The sequence below is a fragment of the Anomaloglossus baeobatrachus genome, chromosome 4, assembly GCF_048569485.1.
Source record: "Anomaloglossus baeobatrachus isolate aAnoBae1 chromosome 4, aAnoBae1.hap1, whole genome shotgun sequence".
Taxonomy (NCBI): Eukaryota; Metazoa; Chordata; class Amphibia; order Anura; family Aromobatidae; genus Anomaloglossus; species Anomaloglossus baeobatrachus.
Genome location: NC_134356.1, coordinates 426,277,750 through 426,298,548, shown reverse-complemented (window position 1 = coordinate 426,298,548; position 20,799 = coordinate 426,277,750). Strand labels below are relative to the sequence as shown.

The 20,799-nt window shown below is 49.2% G+C and overlaps 1 protein-coding gene across 1 annotated transcript in view; it reads right to left on the bottom strand.

Annotated features, from left to right (window-relative positions):
* The window catches only part of GTF3C6 (general transcription factor IIIC subunit 6), a 31,016-nt gene extending 11,003 nt beyond the window's left edge, over positions 1–20,013 (bottom strand). The window contains exons 1-5 of the mRNA XM_075345401.1: positions 19,859–20,013; positions 18,549–18,729; positions 16,472–16,552; positions 15,245–15,308; positions 14,878–14,922 (exon numbers count right to left, since the gene is read on the bottom strand). Of these exons, the coding sequence (XP_075201516.1) occupies positions 14,878–14,922; positions 15,245–15,308; positions 16,472–16,552; positions 18,549–18,641 (283 nt within the window). The 5' untranslated portion in view covers positions 18,642–18,729; positions 19,859–20,013. The remainder of the gene's footprint in view (positions 1–14,877; positions 14,923–15,244; positions 15,309–16,471; positions 16,553–18,548; positions 18,730–19,858) is intronic.
* Between the last annotated feature and the right edge of the window lie 786 nt (positions 20,014–20,799).

The following is a 20,799-nucleotide window of genomic DNA, read 5'->3' as shown; positions in this document are numbered from 1 at the left end:
CCAAATGCCGGAAAAGCGGGAGAGCCTGCCCCCGACCGGCGATGCGTAGGGAGGGGGCTGGAAGTCATGAGGTAGCCGCTTTGGAAGCGGTACCTCCATTTGCTTTCTTGGGGCGCGTGTGAGCCCGCCACGAATCTGAGTTTCTTTGCGTCCTCTGAGTCCCTTTGGACGAGGTAAATGGTGTCTTGCCCGAACCTCGAAAGGACTGAAACCTCTGCTGCCACTTTTTCTGCTGAGGTTTGGTTGTTCTGGGTTGTGGTAAAGAGGAGTCTTTACCCTTGGACTGCTTAATGATATCAGCCAATGGCTCGCCAAACAGTCTATCTCTAGATAAAGGCAAACTGGTTAAACATTTTTTGGAACCAGCATCTGCTTTCCAGTCCTTTAACCACAAGGCTCTGCGCAAAACTACCGAATTGGCGGACGCCATTGAGGTGCGACTGGTAGATTCTAGGACCGCATTGATAGCGTAAGACGCAAACGCCGACATCTGCGTGGTAAGGTGCGCCACTTGCGGCACTGCTGGATGTATGATAGCATCCACTTTTGCTAAGCCAGCTGAAATAGCCTGGAGTGCCCATACGGCTGCGAATGCCGGAGCAAACGACGCGCCGATAGCTTCATAGACAGATTTTAACCAAAGGTCCATCTGTCTGTCATTGGCATCTTTAAGTGAAGCGCCATCCTCCACTGCAACTATAGACCTAGCTGCGAGTTTGGAAATCGGGGGGTCTACCTTTGGACACTGTGTCCAGCGCTTGACCACCTCAGGGGGGAAAGGGAAACGCGTATCTTTAGATCGTTTAGAGAAACGCCTTTCTGGGTGAGCGTCGTGCTTCTGGATTGATTCTCTGAAGTCAGCGTGATCCAACAAAGCACTCAATTTACGCTTGGGATAAAGGAAACGAAACTTCTCCTGCTCCGCAGCCGCCTCTTCTGCTGAAGGGGCTGGGGGAGAAATATCCAACAGCCTATTGATGGCTGAGATAAGGTCGTTTACCATGGCATCCCCATCAGGGGTATCCAGGTTGAGAGGGATTCCAGGAATGGATTCCTGATCACTCTCATCAGACACATCACAGGGAGACTGATTGCGCTGAGACCCTGAGCAGTGTGATGATGTCGAGGGTCTTTCCCAGCGAGCTCGCTTAGGGTGGCTGGGGCTATCATCTGAGTCATAATCCTCGGCCTGTGAAGCCGGGGACCCCCCTGTGGGCTGGATTAAATCCAAGTGAGGGGGACCTGAGGACAGAGGCCTCGCCGTGTCCAAAGACTGAGCCCCATGCATAGATTGCAAGGTTTCAAGGATTTTTGCCATAGACACAGACATATTATCCGCAAAAACTGCAAAGTCTGTCCCTGTCACCGGGGCAGGACTTACAGGCGTCTCAGCCTGGGTCACTACCCCTCCTGACTCCGGCTGGCGAAGCAGCACCGGGTCGGAGCATTGCACACAATGGGAGCCTGCTGGTAGATTAGCCCCACATGCAGCACACGCAGCACACACAGCCCTGGCCTTGGCAGCCTTGCGTTTTGAGGATGGCATGTTGCTGCTTCCACAGAGTGATCTGGGAGATGCAGCCAGAAGCGACCTCACAGTGCAAGAAATACAATATTTATATATCTGTACAGTACACCGATACACCGTGAGGCACTAGAGGGACCAGCACAGACAAATCGCTTACCGCCCGCTTAAAAAGCGGGTGTGTGGTCGCCAGATAGCCCCTAGTCCAGGTCTCCCAGAGCCTTGCGTCCTTCCTCCAGCCAGACTGCATGTAATGGCTGCCGGCGTCTGAGAGAGAAGGGGGGCGGGCCCTGGGCGTTCCTGGCCAAGAGCGGGAAGCCTGCTTCCCTCTGTGCCTAGTGTGAGGGCTGGAGCATGTAAATCAGGCTCCAGCCCTCGTCGCTGCTAGCGAACAGCGTCTCTCCCCTACCCTGAATGACAGGGTGGGGGCGGGAACGAATCGGAGTGCCGGCGTCCTAGGCCCAAAAAGCCGGGGACTCAATTTATAACCGCCGCCGCCGTAAAAGCGCGGACGGCGGATCCCCGGCGCACCACAAGTCACAGCAGCGCCGCCCGGTCCAGAGGGGGTCGGCGCTGCGTTCCCATACACAAAAAATCCCCCAGTAATCTGTAGGGACACTAACTCCAACGTTGCGGTCCCCGGCGCACTACAACACCCAGCCAGCCCGGAGTGTGTCTGTGCCTGCCGGGGACACAGAGTACCTGTATGATGCAGGGCCTGTCCCTGATCGTACTCCTGCTCCGTCTCCAACAGGTTCTAATGGGTCTGTGGATGGAGCCCGGCGTCAGAGCTGAGAGGCCGGCAGGATCCCACTTCCACAGAGCCCTACCAGGGGATGTGGAAGGAAAACAGCATGTCAGGCTCCAGCCCTGTACCAGCAATAGGTACCTCAACCTTACAACACCATCCAGGGGTGAGAAGGGAGCATGCTGGGGACACTATATGTGTCCTCTTTTCTTCCATCCGAAATAGTCAGCAGCTACTGCTGACTAAAATCTGTGGAGCTATGCATGGAATGTCTGACCTCCTTCGCACACAAAGCTAAAACTGGAGAACCCGTGATACCACGGGGGGGTATAGCCAGAGGGGGAGGGGCCTTGCACTTTTGATGTAGTGCTTTGTGTGGCCTCCAGAGGGCAGTAGCTATACCCCAATCGTCTGGGTCTCCCAATAGAGCGCTGAAGAAATTTAGTTTTTTTTTTCCAGCAGCACAAATGACAATGGGCCAATACAAGTCTATGAGGCTGTGAAAAACATGTACAGCACACGGAGGGCATCAATTTACGGTACGTGTGTAACATTGCCAAGTATAGGAGAAGCTATGTAATTTATTTCTTTATCCATACCGGAAATACAGAGATGACCCACTGATAATAACAACAGACACACGGATGTCACATTGAAGACACACTGATCAAAAACACTGATGACACCGGCATTGCTTTATCATTTACATGTTTAAACACAAACGTGTCAAGGAGGCCTAACTACAGCTGTTCTGTGAAGGCCTCAGAGGTTTGTTTGAGACCATTAGGCTGGGGACACACGGTCATTAATGTGAGTGAATCGCATGACACGCGGCTTCCGCTCTGCTGGAGTGTAAGCAGAGTGTCATGCCACAGTCAAACCAGTGTGGTGCGATCCTGCTATCGCAGCACAGACGCGGAGTAGAGGGCCAGCGATGCAGAGGAGAGGGACGGAGCAATCTCCCTACCTCCATTATCAGCTGATGAGATTCTCGCACTGCACTCGCATTACACCGGTGTAATGCGAGTGCAATGCGATGTTACTCTCGCACCCATAGACTTGTATGGGTGCGAGAGAAAACAAATCAGATTCCACCCGCAGCATGCTGCGATTGTTTTCTCGGTCCGATTAGGGCTGAGAAGAAAAAAAAAAAAAAAAAACTCTCATGGGAGTGGCCCCATAGAGTATCATGGATCTGGGTGGAATGCGTTTTTCTCGCCATGTGTCCTTAGCCTTAGGGAAAAAAACAACATCATGAAAACCAAGGAACACAGATGACAGGTCAGGAAAAAAGTTGTGGAGGAGGATAAAGCAGGGTTAGATTATAAAAAAGTTGTCCAGTCTATGAACATCTCATGGAGCACTGTTCAATCCATCATTCAAAAATGGAAGGAGAATGATAACAAACCTACCAAGACATGGCCGTCCACCTAAACTGACATCCCATGCAAAGAGAGCGCAAAGAGAGCCTAATTAGAAAAGCAGCTATTAGGCCCATGGTCATTCTGGAGCAGCTGTAGAGATCCACAGCTCAGGTGGGAAAATCTGTCCACAGGACAATAATTAGTCTTAAGGGTGCTTTACACGCTGCGATCTCGGTAGCGAGCGTACCTGCCTCCATCTGTTGTGCTTCAAGGGCAAATCTCTGCCCGTGGCGCACAACATCGCTTACACCCGTCACACGGACTAACCTTCCCTGCAACGTCGCTGTGGCCAGTGAACTGCCTCCTTTCTAATGGGGCGGTTCGTGCGGCGTCACAGCGACGTCGGACGGCTGCCGTCCAATAGAAGCAGAGGGGCGGAGATGAGCGGAACGAACATCCCGCCCACCTCCTTCATTCCTCATTGCGGGCGGCCACAGGTACGAGGTTGTTCCTCGTTCCTGGGGTGTCACACAGAGATTTGTGCTGCCGCAGGAACGTCAAAACAACCTCGCTACTGACCAGAAAACGATTTTTGGTAAATGAACGACGTATCACAGACCAACGATTTTTGCCTCTTTTGCAATCGTTTAAGGTCGCTCATAGGTGTTACACGCTGCGATGTCGCTAATGACGCCGGATGTGCGTCACAAACACAGTGACCCCGACGATATATCATTAGTGATGTCGCAGCGTGTAAATCAGGGCTGTGGAGTCAGAGTCGGAGCTCATTTTGGTGGAGTCGGAGTCGGTATAAAATGCACCGACGACTCCTAAAATATATAATAAATTGGGGACAGTAGTGCAATGCAGAATGTGCTGAATATTTTACTAAATAATAACATTTAGTATAATGCTTATATTTAAGTGAAAAAAAGAGAATTTTGTTTACTTACCGTAAATTCTTTTTCTTATAGTTCCGACATGGGAGACCCAGACCATGGGTGTATAGCTAGCGACCTCCGGAGGACACACAAAGCACTACACTCAAACGTGTAGCTCCTCCCTCCGGGCTATATACACCCCCTGGATGACAATCTACCCAGTTCAGTGCAAAAGCTGAAGGAGGACATCCACCCATAAGTAGAGATAGAGTAAAACTCGGCAAAACCAGAACTCTGTCTACTAACAACAGCCGTGAAGCACACGGAACAAAAAAACTGCCAACAGGCAACAGGGAGGGAGCTGGGTCTCCCATGTCGGAACTATAAGAAAAAGAATTTACGGTAAGTAAACAAAATTCTCTTTTTCTTTATCGTTCCTTTATGGGAGACCCAGACCATGGGACGTTCCAAAGCAGTCCATGGGTGGGAAATAAACTAAACGGAGAAGTAGGCAAAACCTAACTTCACAAATGGGCGACAGCCGCCTGAAGGATGCGTCTGCCCAAGCTCGCATCTGCCGAAGCATGAGCATGCACTTGGTAGTGCTTAGAAAAAGTGTGCAGACTGGACCAAGTGGCAGCCTGACACACCTGCTGAGCCGTAGCCTGGTGCCTGAAAGCCCAGGAGGCACCGACAGCTCTGGTCGAGTGCGCCTTAATCCCCGACGGGGGAGGCACCTGAGAAGATTGGTAGGCATCGGCGATAGCCGACCTAACCCAACGAGCCAAGGTCGGTTTAGACGCCGAGAGGCCCTTGCGCTGACCCGTGGTTAGCACAAAAAGTGAGGTGCACCGCCGAAAAACGGCGGTGCGAGACACATAGATTCGGAGCGCCCGCACCAAATCCAAGGTGTGCAACGCCTTCTCAAAGCGATGCACAGGGGCCGGACAAAAAGAGGGCAATGAAATGTCCTGGTTAAGGTGGAAGGAAGACACCACCTTAGGGAGAAAGTCCGGAGTCGGACGAAGAACCACCTTGTCTTGGTGAAACACCAAAAAGGGGGATTCCGAAGAAAGCGCAGCCAAATCAGAAACTCTCCTGAGAGAAGTTATGGCTACTAGAAAGACAACTTTCTGTGAAAGTCTAGACAAAGGAACCTCCCTGAGAGGCTCAAAAGGGGGTTTCTGTAAGGCCGTGAGGACCAAATTAAGGTCCCAGGGATCCAAGGGTCGTCGGTAAGGAGGAATGATGTGAGATGCGCCCTGCATGAAGGTGCGCACCTGAGCCAGTCGGGCGATACGCCGCTGGAACAATACCGACAAAGCCGACACCTGTCCCTTAAGTGAATTGAGGGACAGACCCAACTGTAGACCCGACTGTAGAAAAGACAGGATGGTCGGCAAGGCGAACGGCCAAGGAGCATGGCCGGAAGAGCGACACCAGGACAGGAAAATTCTCCAAGTCCTGTGGTAAATCTTAGCCGAGGAAGACTTCCGAGCCTGAGTCATGGTGGAGATGACCTCAGAGGGAATGCCTGAAGCCGTCAGGATCCAGGACTCAAGAGCCACGCCGTCAATCTGAGAGCCGCAGAATTCTGGCGGAAGAACGGACCTTGAGAGAGAAGGTCTGGGCGGTCCGGGAGATGCCACGGCATCCCTACGGACAGGCGGAGCAGGTCTGGGTACCAGGCTCGCCTGGGCCAGTCCGGAGCAATGAGTATGACTCGACGGCCCTCCATTCGGATCTTGCGCAGAACCCTGGGCAAGAGCGCTAGAGGGGGAAACACATAGGCCAGACTGAACTGAGACCAATCCTGAACCAGTGCGTCTGCTGCGAAGGCTTGAGGATCGTGGGAGCGAGCCACGTAAACCGGAACCTTGTTGTTGTGCCGGGAAGCCATTAGATCTACTTCCGGAGTGCCCCACTTGCGGCAGATTGATCTGAACACTGACGGATGCAGGGCCCACTCGCCGCCGTCCACGGTTTGACGGCTGAGATAATCGGCCTCCCAGTTTTCCACGCCTGGGATGTGGACTGCGGATATGGTGGACTTGGAGTCCTCCGTCCACTGGAGGATTCGTTGAACCTCCAACATCGCCAGACGGCTGTGAGTTCCGCCCTGGTGATTGATGTAGGCAACCGCTGTCGCGTTGTCCGACTGAACCCGAATGTGCTTGCCCGCCAATAGGTGGTGAAAGTCTAGGAGAGCTAGAAACACAGCTCTGATCTCCAGCACATTGATCGGGAGGGCTGATTCGGACGGAGTCCAAGTGCCCTGTGCTCGGTGATGGAGAAACACCGCTCCCCAGCCGGAGAGACTGGCATCCGTGGTGAGGATCACCCAGGACGGAGTCAGGAAGGACCGTCCCTGTGAAAGGGAGAGGGGCTGAAGCCACCACTGAAGGGAGTTCCTGGCCTGTGATGACAGAGCCACCAGCCTGTCCAAAGAAGAGATCCGCTTGTCCCAACAGCGGAGAATGTCCAGCTGCAAGGGACGCAGATGGAACTGGGCAAAGGGAACCGCTTCCATGGACGCCACCATCTGACCCAGCACCTGCATGAGGTGTCTGATGGAATGACGGCGGTGCCTCAGCAGAGAGCGCACCGCCAGACGAAGGGACTGCTGTTTGACTAAGGGCAACTTGACAAGTGCCGGCAGAGTCTCGAATTGCATCCCGAGGTACAAAAGTACCTGGGTCGGGGTCAGAGTCGACTTGGGGAGGTTGACAAGCCACCCGAATTGGACTAGAGTGGCGAGAGTGAGCGAGACACTCCGCTGACAGTCTACACTGGATGAGGCCTTGACTAGAAGGTCGTCCAGGTAAGGAATCACTGCCAACCCCTGGAGGTGCAGGACCGCAACCACTGCTGCCATGACCTTGGTGAACACTCGGGGGGCCGTGGCTAAGCCAAAGGGAAGAGCCACGAACTGGAAATGTTCCTCTCCGATCGCAAAGCGTAGCCAGCGCTGGTGTGAAACCGCAATAGGCACATGCAGATAGGCATCTCTGATGTCGATGGATGCCAGAAAATCTCCCTGGGTCATTGAGGCAATGACCGATCTTAGAGATTCCATGCGAAAGTGCCGCACCTGAACATGCTTGTTGAGAAGCTTGAGATCCAGGATGGGCCGGGAGGAACCGTCCTTTTTGGGAACTAGAAAGAGGTTTGAGTAGAAACCTCTGAACCGTTCCCGGGCGGGGACCGGAACAATTACACCGTTGGTCTGCAGGGATGCCACGGCCTGAGAGAAGGCGGCGGCTTTGGAGCAGGGGGGGGTGGACAGAAAAAATCTGTTTGGCGGGCTGGAGGAAAAAGGTATCCTGTAGCCGTGGGTGATGATATCCCGCACCCACTGATCGGAGACGTGTTGCAACCACACGTCGCCAAAGTGGGAGAGCCTGCCCCCGACCAAGGACGTTGCTGGCGCGGCCAGATAGTCACGAGGAGGCTGCCTTGGTGGCAGCGGCTCCTCCGGTCTTTTGAGGACGCGGCTTTGCGCGCCAGTTGGGTTTACGGTCCTTGGCTGCGGTAGTGGACGAGACTGTGGGCTTAGAGGATGACCAGTTAGAGGAACGAAAGGAACGAAACCTCGATTGGTTCCTGCCCTGGGTAGGTTTCTTGGCTTTAGCTTGTGGCAAGGAAGTACTCTTCCCGCCAGTAGCTTCCTTAATTATGTCATCCAGCTGTTCCCCAAACAGCCGTGACCCAGTAAAAGGGAGACTCGCAAGGTACTTCTTAGAGGAAGCGTCCGCTTTCCACTCTCGAAGCCACAAGATCCTGCGGATCGCGAGGGAGTTAGCGGAGGCCACTGCCGTGCGGTGAGAAGCCTCCAGGACGGCAGCCATGGCGTAGGATGCAAAAGCCGAAGCTCGGGAAGTTAAGGCATCCATCTCAGGAATAGAGTCCCTGGAGAGGGAATGAATCTCCGCCAGAGAGGCAGAGATAGCCTTAAGAGCCCACACCGCCGCAAAAGACGGAGAGAAGGAGGCTCCTGCCGCCTCAAATACAGACTTGGCCAGAAGGTCAACCTGGCGGTCAGTGGGATCCTTAAGAGAAGTGCCGTCGGCCACCGCAACTACTGTGCGGGCTGAGATTCTGGACACTGGAGGGTCTACCTTTGGGGACTGGGCCCAGTCCTTAACCACCTCCGGTGGAAACGGGAAACGGTCATCTGAACTACGTTTCGGAAAACGTTTGTCAGGACAGGCCCTAGGCTTGTTAACAGTGGTCTGAAAGCTGGAGTGGTTAAAAAACATACTCCTAGGTTTCTTAGGAGAGGTAAACTGGTGTACCTCTACCAGAGAGGGTTGATCCTCTGACTCCTGTGGGTTGAGGTTCAGTACGGAGTTAATGGACGCAATCAAGTCACTAACGTCCGCATCGCCCTCAGACAAGTCAATGGGGTACATAGAGGCAGAGTCTGAGCCCACAGTAAGTGAATCATCCTCGCCCCGCACCTCGGCTTGTGAATCAGAGCCGTGGGACGAGGAAGGAGAAGGGTCCGTGCGTCTCCGTTTAGGGGGACGGGGTCCTAGGACATGCTCTGAGGGCTCTGCAGAGCTCAGAGCCGCAGAAACACCCTGAGAGGGAGGCTGATGCATAGACAGCAGCGTCTGGGACAGCTGCCCCATGGAATCGGCAAACGACTTGGAAAGAGCCTGTGAAAAGGATGCTATCCAAGCCGGGGGTTCAGCCACCGGGACCGAAGCAGCCGGAGGGACCCCTGAGGAGGCTCCAGGCTGAGACACAACCATATTAGCACAGTTATCACAATGTGGGTACGTGCTAGGCTCTGGCAGAATTAGCTTGCAAGCAGTGCATATAGCATACATGTTTGCAGCCTTGCTCCTAGTGACAGACATGCTGCTGTGGAGGAAGCTCTGCAGCCAAAACACACTCCTGTAGAAAGCCTGAGTGTATAAAAATCCACAACCATAGGTTGTGGCTTACCAGCCCTGTTCTCTGTGTGTCCTCCGGATTTCACCGCTCCCCTGTAAAGTGACAGCTTTCCAAAAAGTATGCAGCAGTAGCATCCAGCGCTTCTCAGTGTTATAAAAACGCTGAGAAAATGGCGCTGGGAGAAGGAGGGGGGGCGTGTATAAGCCCAGGAGCGGGAAAAACAGAGGGCACAGAGATACAGGGGGGTAGACAGGGGAGGGGACATCTCCTTAGAGAGGAGTGCCCTCCCCTCTGCTGGCCGGGCGGTGGGCGGCGCTGTATGCAAAACATACAGAAGAAGCCAAAAACGAAACTAGGCCCAAACTGAAGCCGGGGCCTAGATTTTAAAGTGCGGCCGACGAGCAGGCACCGTCGGCGCGGTTCTCATGGGAAATTCCCAGAACCGGCCGAAATTAACAGTAACGCTAAAGCACATACTGCCCCCATAATAAAAGCACCCGGGACCCCTGAAAAAACGTCTCAATACTTAGCTTTGAGACGCAGGGCCATGTCCCTGAGTGGGGGTTAACGCTCCTTCCAGCAGGGACCAGACAGGGCTGTGGATGGAGCCGGCCTCCTGCAAGCAGAGAGGACCGTGATGGCTCCCACTTCAAACAGAGCCTCGACAGAGGATGCGAAGGAGCACGGCATGTGAAGGCTCCAGCCTTATTAAGATCAACCTTAACAGCACCCCGCAGAGTGGAGCGTGAAGGGACATGCCGGGAGTCCAGACTGGACCCGCTTTTCTTCCAAATCTTTAAAAAATTAAAATAAAATTGAAAAAAAAATATGAGGAAATAAAAGTGTGTGTATCCTCCTGAAACACAAAGCGTTGAACTGGGTAGATTGTCATCCAGGGGGTGTATATAGCCCGGAGGGAGGAGCTACACGTTTGAGTGTAGTGCTTTGTGTGTCCTCCGGAGGTCGCTAGCTATACACCCATGGTCTGGGTCTCCCATAAAGGAACGATAAAGAAAAGAGACTTTTGTTTACTTACCGTAAATTCTTTTTCTTATAGTTCCGTATTGGGAGACCCAGACAATGGGTGTTTAGCTTCTGCCTCCGGAGGACACACAAAGTACTACACTTAAAAGTGTAGCTCCTCCCTCTGAGCTTATACACCCCCTGGAGAACCAGATCTAGCCAGTTTAGTGCAAAAGCTGAAGGAGAATAGCCACCCACAAGTAAAACAGAGCAAGAACCGGAACAACTGGAGACTCTGTCCACGACAACAGCCGGTGATAACACGCGGAACAAGAAATTGCCAACAGGCAACAGGGAGGGAGCTGGGTCTCCCAATACGGAACTATAAGAAAAAGAATTTACGGTAAGTAAACAAAATTCTCTTTTTCTTTATCGTTCCTATGGGAGACCCAGACATTGGGACGTCTCAAAGCAGTCCATGGGTGGGAAGAAACAGAAAAACTAAGAAGTAGGCGGAGCCTAACTTCACAAATGGGCGACAGCCGCCTGAAGGATGCGTCTGCCCAAGCTCGCATCTGCTGAAGCATGAGAATGCACTTGGTAGTGCTTTGAAAAGGTATGCAGGCTAGTCCAAGTGGCAGCCTGACAGACTTGTTGAGCCGTAGCCTGGTGCCTGAAAGCCCAAGAGGCACCGACAGCTCTGGTCGAGTGTGCCTTGATCCCCGGTGGGGGAGGCACCTGAGAACACTGGTAGGTATCCGAAATGGTCGACCTAATCCAACGGGCTAAGGTCGGCTTAGAAGCAGAGAGGCCCTTGCGCCGACCTGTGGTTAGCACAAAAAGAGAGGTGCACCGCCTAAGAGCAGCGGTGCGAGACACATAGATCCGGAGAGCACGCACCAGATCCAGAGTATGTAACGCTTTTTCAAAGCGATGAACAGGAGCCGGACAAAAGGAAGGTAGGGTAATGTCCTGGTTAAGGTGGAAAGGAGAGACCACCTTAGGAAGAAAGTCCGGAGTCGGACGGAGAACCACCTTGTCTTGATGAAAAACCAAAAAAGGTGACTCCGAAGACAGTGCAGCCAAATCGGAGACTCTCCTGAGGGAAGTTATGGCCACTAGAAAGACCACTTTCTGTGAAAGACGAAACAAAGAAACCTCCCTAAGAGGCTCAAAAGGGGGTTTCTGCAAAACCGTGAGAACCAAATTGAGGTCCCAGGGATCCAAGGGCCGCCAGTAAGGTGGAATGATGTGAGACGCGCCCTGCATGAAGGTGCGGACTTGAGCCAGCCGGGCGATACGCCGCTGAAACAGCACTGACAGAGCCGAGACTTGTCCCTTAAGAGAGTTGAGCGACAGTCCCAGCTGCAGACCGGACTGTAGAAAAGACAGAAGGGTCGGCAAGGAAAAAGGCCAAGGAGGATGGCCGGAAGAGCGACACAGGACAGGAAAATTTTCCAAGTCCTGTGATAGATCTTGGCGGAGGAAGACTTACGGGCCCGAGTCATAGTGGAGATGACTTCAGGAGGAATACCAGAAGCCGTCAAGATCCAGGACTCAAGAGCCACGCCGTCAATCTGAGAGCCGCAGAATTCTGGCGGAAAAACGGACCTTGTGAGAGAAGGTCTGGACGGTCCGGAAGATGCCACGGCACCTCTACGGACAGATGGAGCAGGTCTGGGTACCAAGCTCGCCTGGGCCAGTCCGGAGCAATGAGGATGACTCGACGGCCCTCCATTCTGATCTTGCGCAGGACTCTGGGCAAGAGAGCTAGAGGGGGAAAACACGTAGGACAGACGAAACTGGGACCAGTCTTGAACCAGAGCGTCCGCGGCGAATGCCTGAGGATCGTGGGAGCGAGCCACGTAAACGGGAACTTAGTTGTTGTGACGGGATGCCATTAGGTCCACGTCCGGAGTGCCCCATTTGCGGCAGATTGAAAAACTGCCGGGTGCAGGGACCACTCGCCACTGTCCACGGTTTGACGGCTGAGATAATGTGCCTCCCAGTTTTCCACGCCTGGAATGTGGACTGCGGATATGGTGGACTTGGAGTCCTCCGCCCATTGAAGGATGCGTTGTACCTCCAACATTGCCAGGCGGCTGCGTGTCCCGCCTTGGTGATTGATGTAGGCAACCGCTGTCGCGTTTTCTGACTGGACTCGGATGTGCTTGCCCGCCAACAGGTGGTGAAAAGCTAGGAGAGCCAGAAGCACGGCTCTGGTTTCCAGCACATTGATCGAAAGGGCTGACTCGGACGGAGTCCAAGTGCCCTGCGCTCGGTGGTGGAGACATACCGCTCCCCAGCCGGATAGACTGGCATCCGTGGTGAGGATCACCCAGGACGGGGCCAGAAAGGAGCACCCCTGAGACAGAGAGAGGGGCTGTGCCGTGCATAAATGAATATGCATGACAGTAATTTTCCGGGCAGGAAGCAGCAGCCAGCAGAGGCCGGAGACAGCGTCACTGGAGAAGGTGTGTATAAAAATAATTTTATTCTTAATGTACTTGTTTTTTCGGTACGTGTTTCAAGGATCACACCATAGTGTCGTCTGTGGGACATCAGTGATGCCAGAAAAAACGGACATCACGGACACGCCGCACAAAGACACGGTCAGTGAAAAATCACTGAGCTGTGAGCAGACCCATTGATTTGAATGAGTCTGCATATGTCCGTGATTCTGGTTACATATAAAAACTGTTACATACGTACCAGAATCACTGACGTGTGAAACAGGCCAAAGACTGATAGGTGCATCTAAGAGCAAGCATAAAAACTAAGGAATAGTGTGCTACTGTGGAAATGCAGGCGATATGACTACCTGTGCTTAAAAGGGTTGTTCGCTACTGGACAAGTCAATTCAGAATGCCAAATAAAATAAAAACAATGGACTCTCACCACCCACAACAGCTTCGTCCTGCACTGTTAGTGCTGCTATTCCAGATGGGTGATGGGAGAAAGTCAAGTGTTTGGCTGCTGAGTGGCTTCAACACTGTATGCCTGCAGCTCATTAATAGTTTGCCAGTGTGGACATCTGCTCTGCTTGGCTGCAGCAGATACATGGCAAAAAATGTCACGCCAACTGCCAGGAACAGCAGTGCCAACATAGAAACTGTATTCTTACTTCAGGCTATTTTAAGTTGGGCTCCTGAAATTATTAAACAGGGGGTTGTCCAGTACCGGACAACCCATTTAATAGGACAAGGTAAAACCCCCTGGATTGTGCGTTGCCTCCTGCTTACCCCTCCAGGATATGGTCAGATTGAAGGTTTTTTTTTCATCCTTGAATCACAGGTTGGTAAAGTTGACACAAACCATCAACCATTAATGCCACACGGTGGTTGTTGCTATTTTGGAACATACTTTTGTGAGTATTACCACTTCTCTAACCCATTAGCAATGGCTGTGCATGTACGGTGTCTGTCCCTATATGGAGCGTCAGAAAAGCTGTGGAAAGAAAGCGCACATAGGGTCTTATCTGATAATAAAACAGATGTAAGCAAATAGGACAGGTGCTCATCTGTTGCAGTTGTGACAGGCACAACTCCTTAAAGGCAGAAGCAAATGAATGCAAAGGTGGTCAGCCGCAGCCCCGATGTAGCCATAAAAATCACAGGTTAGGTAGAGAAGTCGGGTTAGATGCTGCGCTAAAAACCACGATTCCAAGGAATGTAATGAATTCTTTTCTTTATTTTCACAGGTCAACGCGTTTCAGAAGGTACTCCGCCTTCTTCATCAGGACAAAGAATCGAAAAGAACAGCATCCAGGCGGAGATGCCTTTGAAGCGCGTTGACCTGTGAAAATAAATAAAAGAATTCATTACATTCCTTGGAATCGTGGTTTTTAGCGCAGCATCTAACCCGACTTCTCTACCTAACCTGTGATTGCTATATGGAGCGGACTCAGGAGCTGAGCCCGACCCGCATAGAGAAGATGACAGATGCTTTACATGGCAGTCACCCGAGTAACTGATTAGATTAGTGCCCCATTCTTAACCCTAGAACGCATACCTGGGGCCTCGCAGGCCTGCTAGGTCATTTGTTTTCTATGGTAGATTGAATTGCTTGCGCGTTCTAGGGTTATGTGAGTAGAGATGGTTTTCATGGATGTATATTAAAAGCTGCTTATTAAGTATCCAGCACTACTTGATCTGTGGTTATTTGGTTGGTGGAAACAAGGTTTGATCTCCTGGATCAATATTCGCCCCCAGCAGATTGTGTTTTGGTTGCAAAAATCACTGCAAATTTTGAATTCTAGCAATAAAAATACAAAACTCTACTGAAATAAGAAGTCAACATAAAACTTGTGCACTTGTTTATTGTTATAATTAGCTAATAAATCTTTGTGGCTCAATTTTTATAAAAACAAAGAAGACCTTAAAATGATGGGACCTCCTGGGGATACAACATGATCGTTATCTAGTATGCTGTATATTGGCATTTTCATAATACTTAGACACAATATTGTATTATAAGCTCAATTCAAGCCTTTACCTTGATCTGGCATTTCTTCAAAGATCACACATGTGCCGAGTGCATCTAGAATATAAAATAATGAAATACATAAAATCATACCATAGTTTAGATTTTATTATCCTAATATTTTGGCTGGGGGCTTGTTCTTATAGTGGGCCCTCATACAATTCTGGGTAATTAATATCTAATGCAGGGCTCCACTTGTGAACATGCTTAAAAACTCAATGACACATATTTAGGAAGAACTAGTTTTCTATATCTTCTATGCAATATCTGCAGATATGAAAAAGGGTTGATAAGTGTAAACCTTAGCAATTGACAAGGCTGTTCTAGGGGGTGATGGGGGATCCGTGCAGGGCAATGGCAGCACTCACCAGCCCCTTACCTTCATACTCGCCTGCAAACACATATTTATCAACTTGTAAAAAAGGCTTTTCTGTATTTATTCCCTGTACGCAAAAAAAAAATAAACATAAATCAGCATTGTTTTGTATACATGTAGATTAGTCTTTATACTTAGAAACTATAGGGAATACCTATGAGGACAGTGGAAAGACCAGGTATGGTGGTGAGGGTGCACACATGACTTCTAACTGGTTATATGGCAGAATTTTTGCAGAAGCTTACACCAATCAAGCCAGTCATCCAGCACTAAAGTGCAAGTGGCTAATCATGGGCTAGGTGAATCAGTCTGTCTACATGATTGCAAACAGATATGTCTAAAGGCCGCTTTACATGCTGCGACATCGTTAGCTGATGCTAGCGATCTCGAGCGTGATAGCACCCGCCCCCATCGTACGGCAGATATGTGGTGATCGCTGCCGTAGCGAACATTATCGCTACGGCAGCGTCACACGCACATACCTGCCTAGCGACGTTGCTGTGACCGGCGAACCGCCTAATTTCTAAGGGGGCGGTTTGTGCGGCATCCTAGCGACGTCACTAAGCGGCTGCCCAATCAAAGCGGAGGGGTGGAGATGAGCGGGACGAACATCTCGCCCACCTCCTTCCTTCCTCATTGCTGGCGGGACGCAGGTAAGGAGAGGTTCCTCGTTCCTACGGTATCACACATAGCGATGTATGCTGCCGCAGGAACGAGGAACAACATTGTTACTGCAGCAGCAACGATATTTGGGAAGAGGGGGGCAGGTCACCAATTAGCGATTTTGAATGTCTTTGCAACGATTCAAAATCACTCATAGGTGTCACACGCAACGACATCGCTAAAGCGGCCGGATGTGCGTCACAAATTCCGTGACCCCAACAAGATCACTTTAGCGATATCGCAGCGTGTAAAGCCACCTTTAAGTTAGGTGCTGAAGTCCATATTTGTGGTCAGAGTGTGATCCGACAAAACATTGGACCAATATTATTCAATGGGGGCTATAAACATTCCAATTTTGTCATCCGTGGAAATTGCAGCATGCGTGAGTTTCCTCTGTAACTTGGATCACACTCAAACAAGCAAGTCAATGGGTCCATAGGAAAAATAAAAGAAAAATCAGATCACACTTGGCAAAATCACATTCAACTCCCACTTTTGCTTTATGTAATTTGTTTTTAAGAAATGAAATAGTAACTACAGTATCAGAATATTAAAGTTGCATTTTACCAAAATTTTGCACTTGTTTCTGCATTTTTCTAAAATGTCAGAGTCAATGATTCCCGTTAACTCCACCAAGACCAGCTGTTCCTGAAAAGAGAGAATCCGAGTCACCAGTACAATCAGGCAACCAAACACCTAATCTAACCAATTACCATTCCAGTTTAGGGCGTTTCATTCAGCAATAGCTACAATCGTTCGGAATTATTTTTTAAGCCGAAGCTAGGAGTGGTTCCTTCCTTTTTATACCTTATCAACCTTTTTTTTTTTTTAAGTTTCTTTATTTATTCATTAATTTGCATAAGAAACAACAAAAACCTAAAAAGGCGCAGAGTGAGCTACATAAGTAATCGACATCAAGTAGCATAACACAATATACGTATAGATTGTTGTAAAAAAATGGGACATATCATCTCCACATCAAGATCGTTAGTTATACTAAAATCGTAACAACAAATATTCAATAAAATGACAAATATAAAGTTTCTTTACATCAAAGACCAAAAAGAAGATAAAAGCCAAGAAAGAAGAAGATAGAACAAAAAAAAAAAAAAAAAAAGAAGAGACAGAAAAGACAAAAGGGAGGACGTGCAGGAGGGGGGGGTATTTAAAAAAAATGTTAAACATCAATTTGGCAGAAAAAAAAAAAAAAATTGCCAAAAAACTGCATGTGTGATTCCCACTTAAAGAAGATCTGCGATCTCCCCATGTGTCCTCTTTATTGTAATGTAGTGTAAGTTTGGTAGATGGAAACTTAATAAAAATACAGCTAGATATACTGGAAGTCTAAAAGAGAAAGACTAGAAGACGAAAAGGTCAGTTCTCCTTGCGGGAGCTACGAGTCAACGTATAGGACAATTTTGCATTTGTCGTCTGATGCCTCTATGTTCTAACCTCTCCGGATAGGGGTACTGTGGGCATAGCAGAAGAGTTCCAACACTAGAAAGATACATTTTATCAGGCTTGGTCAACCGGTATTATTAATATGAGAAATGCTGAAGTCTGTACCCAAATTAGCTTATTTATTAGTTACAAAAAGTAAAGTAAAAGCATCTAATAAAATATAAGGTATTAAAAGTGCTAAAGTGAATGTTTCCACTTTGGGCCACAGTGAAAAGAGCATGGGTATGGTGGATTGCAACTGACATCTAAAGAAGAAAGGCGGCAAAAAACAGCAGGTCGAAAGATCGATAAGTGTCTATGGAGGCTGAAAGGGATCAAAATTGCCGACTTGTAATGAATTTTCAAGTGCAGTTCTATTCAGGCTGCCAGTAGAGGTCCTCAGCATGGCTGCTATTCATGCACACCATTGGCTGTCATCATTTCTATGGCCACTGGATGTCGCTGTAGAGATTTTTAGGATGTTCCAAAGTTGAATGTGTGTTCTGTTTAGCAGTTTCAACACTTTCTATACTGCTTAAAACAATAAAGGGAACACTTACACAACAGAATGGTATTTTAGTGTTCCCTTTATTTTTTTGAGCAGTATATTTTCTTGGATGCTTTTGTTTTACTTTTCTAGGCCATCAATAATTTTCACAAATAAAACATGTACCCAATATAGTCCATTCACATATCACGGAAACAAGTCTTTTTTGCTCCCGGCAGCAGGATGAAAAGAACAAGTCTATAGGTTTGTGAGAATCATGGACAGCAGCACATGGACGGCATCAGTGCACAGTCTGGGATTTACATTATTATAGATAGGAGAAACGGTCATTTATCTATACATGAAAAACACTGATGGTAAAAACTGACCGGACATTGATGAAACTCAGATCCAAAAAAAAACACTGATGACACTCAAACCATTCTTCTGAGAATGTGGAAAATCACAGACATCTGAATGAGGCCATTGTGAGTAATGTCTCTTCCAGATTGACGTTTATCCACCCGGGATAACAACACTCGGACATGGACTTATTACGTTCCGATTGATGTCATTATCAGAGTCCAGGAAAGTGATTTTTAACCATTTTTTCCTCTGCTCTAAGCAGGCTAAGAACAAAGTTGTGTAGAATACAAGGCAACACACAACATATACTGTATATATGACAAAGGCATATGTGTTTTCAATATCATGTACCTCTTCTTCCTCATCCTCCTCCTTATCAGGCGAGCACTCACTGGCAGCATCGGTCTTCTGTTGATGAGATGGAGGAATCGTGCTGGAAGCCATCACGGACTGGATTGATGAGGTGTTATAACCTGCAGTTGGGGGTCTTAACACAGGGTGGCAGCAGCTGCTCACGTCTTAGCTGGCGATGCTGAGAATAGAATAGAGGTCTGTAGTATGTCTGCATTCATCAGATCCTAATATTATACTGCTCAACAAACACATGGGAACAGAATCCAGTATAATGGAGAAGAGTACAGAACAATATGTGAGCAAACGCATTGTACTAAGCTGTCGTCTGACCGCAGCCCCCACAAACTAACCCATTCTGATGTTACATCATACATATATAATAAGAGGGGCTGGGGTATTGTGGTGCCAGTCACATTGGGAGGCGAGTGGTGACCCATTACTGCCAGGACACGACTGGTGGGTAGATGTGACGTCACCGGCTCCACTCACCGCACACTGTAGAAGTGAGTGTCACTGGAATAACCCCTTAAAAAAATGACAAAAATGGACAAAACTGTTCCAGGATGGTCACTGGGGAGGGCGACTGCATCCTTACAGCAGAGGCATATTCCCTGTAGACTAAGCCCTCGCGGGCAGGGTCCTCTCTCCTCCTGTACCAGTCTGTTATGTACTGTTAATGATTGTTGTACATATACCCTCTTTCACTTGTAAAGCGCCATGGAATAAATGGCGCTATAATAATAAATAATAATAATTTAAAGGGACTGTCCACTACATTGAATGGTGAAGTCCGCAGCCAATCAGTGTGCACCAATGTATGTTTGGCTAAAAATCACGTTTGTATTTGGATCCTAGGAAAGAAAAAAGAATAAAAATAACAAATACAATGAATGCAAAAACCAAACAAAATAAAAACAAAAACATCTAAACGCCAAAGATCCAGTTTTTCCCAATTTTTTTCAGTACATTGAAAAAAAAAAAAAAAAAATAGAATGACGCCAATAAAATGACAACTAAAAAAGCTATGGCTCTTGGAAGAAAAAATCAGAAGCGCAAAAAGAAAATAGAAGAAAACATCTGGTCTTGAAGGGGTTAAATGCAGGGGACGACCCAAACGTCTGTCCACGGTTAGGAGATGGCGCCATCCAGGGGTCACACGGCAGCGTCTGCCACCATGGGGTGCAGGGTGAGTCCTCAGGATTCTGGCTGACGTTACGGACATGTGACTGTAGGGGTATAGGAAAGCCCCCCATTGTGATAGTCTGCATCCCCCCATGTATGGTGCACATAACAAGCCTATACTGTACCGCTGGTGCTCTCCTGCAGCCGCTATGCTGGGAGATGTGGTGCAGCCGCTATGCTGGGAGATGTGGTGCAGCCGGACGCTCACCGCGCTGCAGATGCAGATTTCTATGTTGCTGAAGGACCTTTGGTGACATCATGATCATGTGATGCGTCATGTGTGTGGGAGGAGTTCAGCTCTGGAGTGAGCTGCTGCACATGCTGCGTGCTCCTATGGGCGGCACAGTAGGTGATGCACAGCTGTGTCCTGTGCATGGTGTATGTGCGATCACTGCTGTGTAGCTCGCCCCCTGCAGGCTCGGCATAGCACGCGTGTAATGTCAGTGTGTGCACGAGAAGCCCTGGTCACGTGTCGCAGTTATTATGTGGGTATTGGGGTTTTCATTTTTATCTCATTGAGGAAAACGTTGAAAGAATTGATAGGTTTTTAAAAACGAACCACAGGTCAGAAAGTGCCGAGGAAAACACCCTGCAAGTGAGAGGCTAGACAATGTTACTGCAAAATGCTACATGTGACCAGAGCCACAGCCTTCACTGCTAGTATGGACAAGTGTCTGTGGGGTGCATGCAGCAGAGCTGTGTGTAGTTGTACAGTGCATGCAGCAGAGCTGTGTGTAGTTATACAGTGCATGCAGCAGAGCTCTGTGTAGTTATACAGTGCATGCAGCAGAGCTCTGTGTAGTTGTACAGTGCATGCAGCAGAGCTGTGTGTAGTTATACAGTGCATGCAGCAGAGCTCTGTGTAGTTATACAGTGCATGCAGCAGAGCTCTGTGTAGTTGTACAGTGCATGCAGCAGAGCTGTGTGTAGTTATACAGTGCATGCAGCAGAGCTCTGTGTGGTTATACAGTGCATGCAGCAGAGCTCTGTGTAGTTATACAGTGCATGCAGCAGAGCTCTGTGTAGTTGTACAGTGCATGCGGCAGAGCTCTGTGTAGTTGTACAG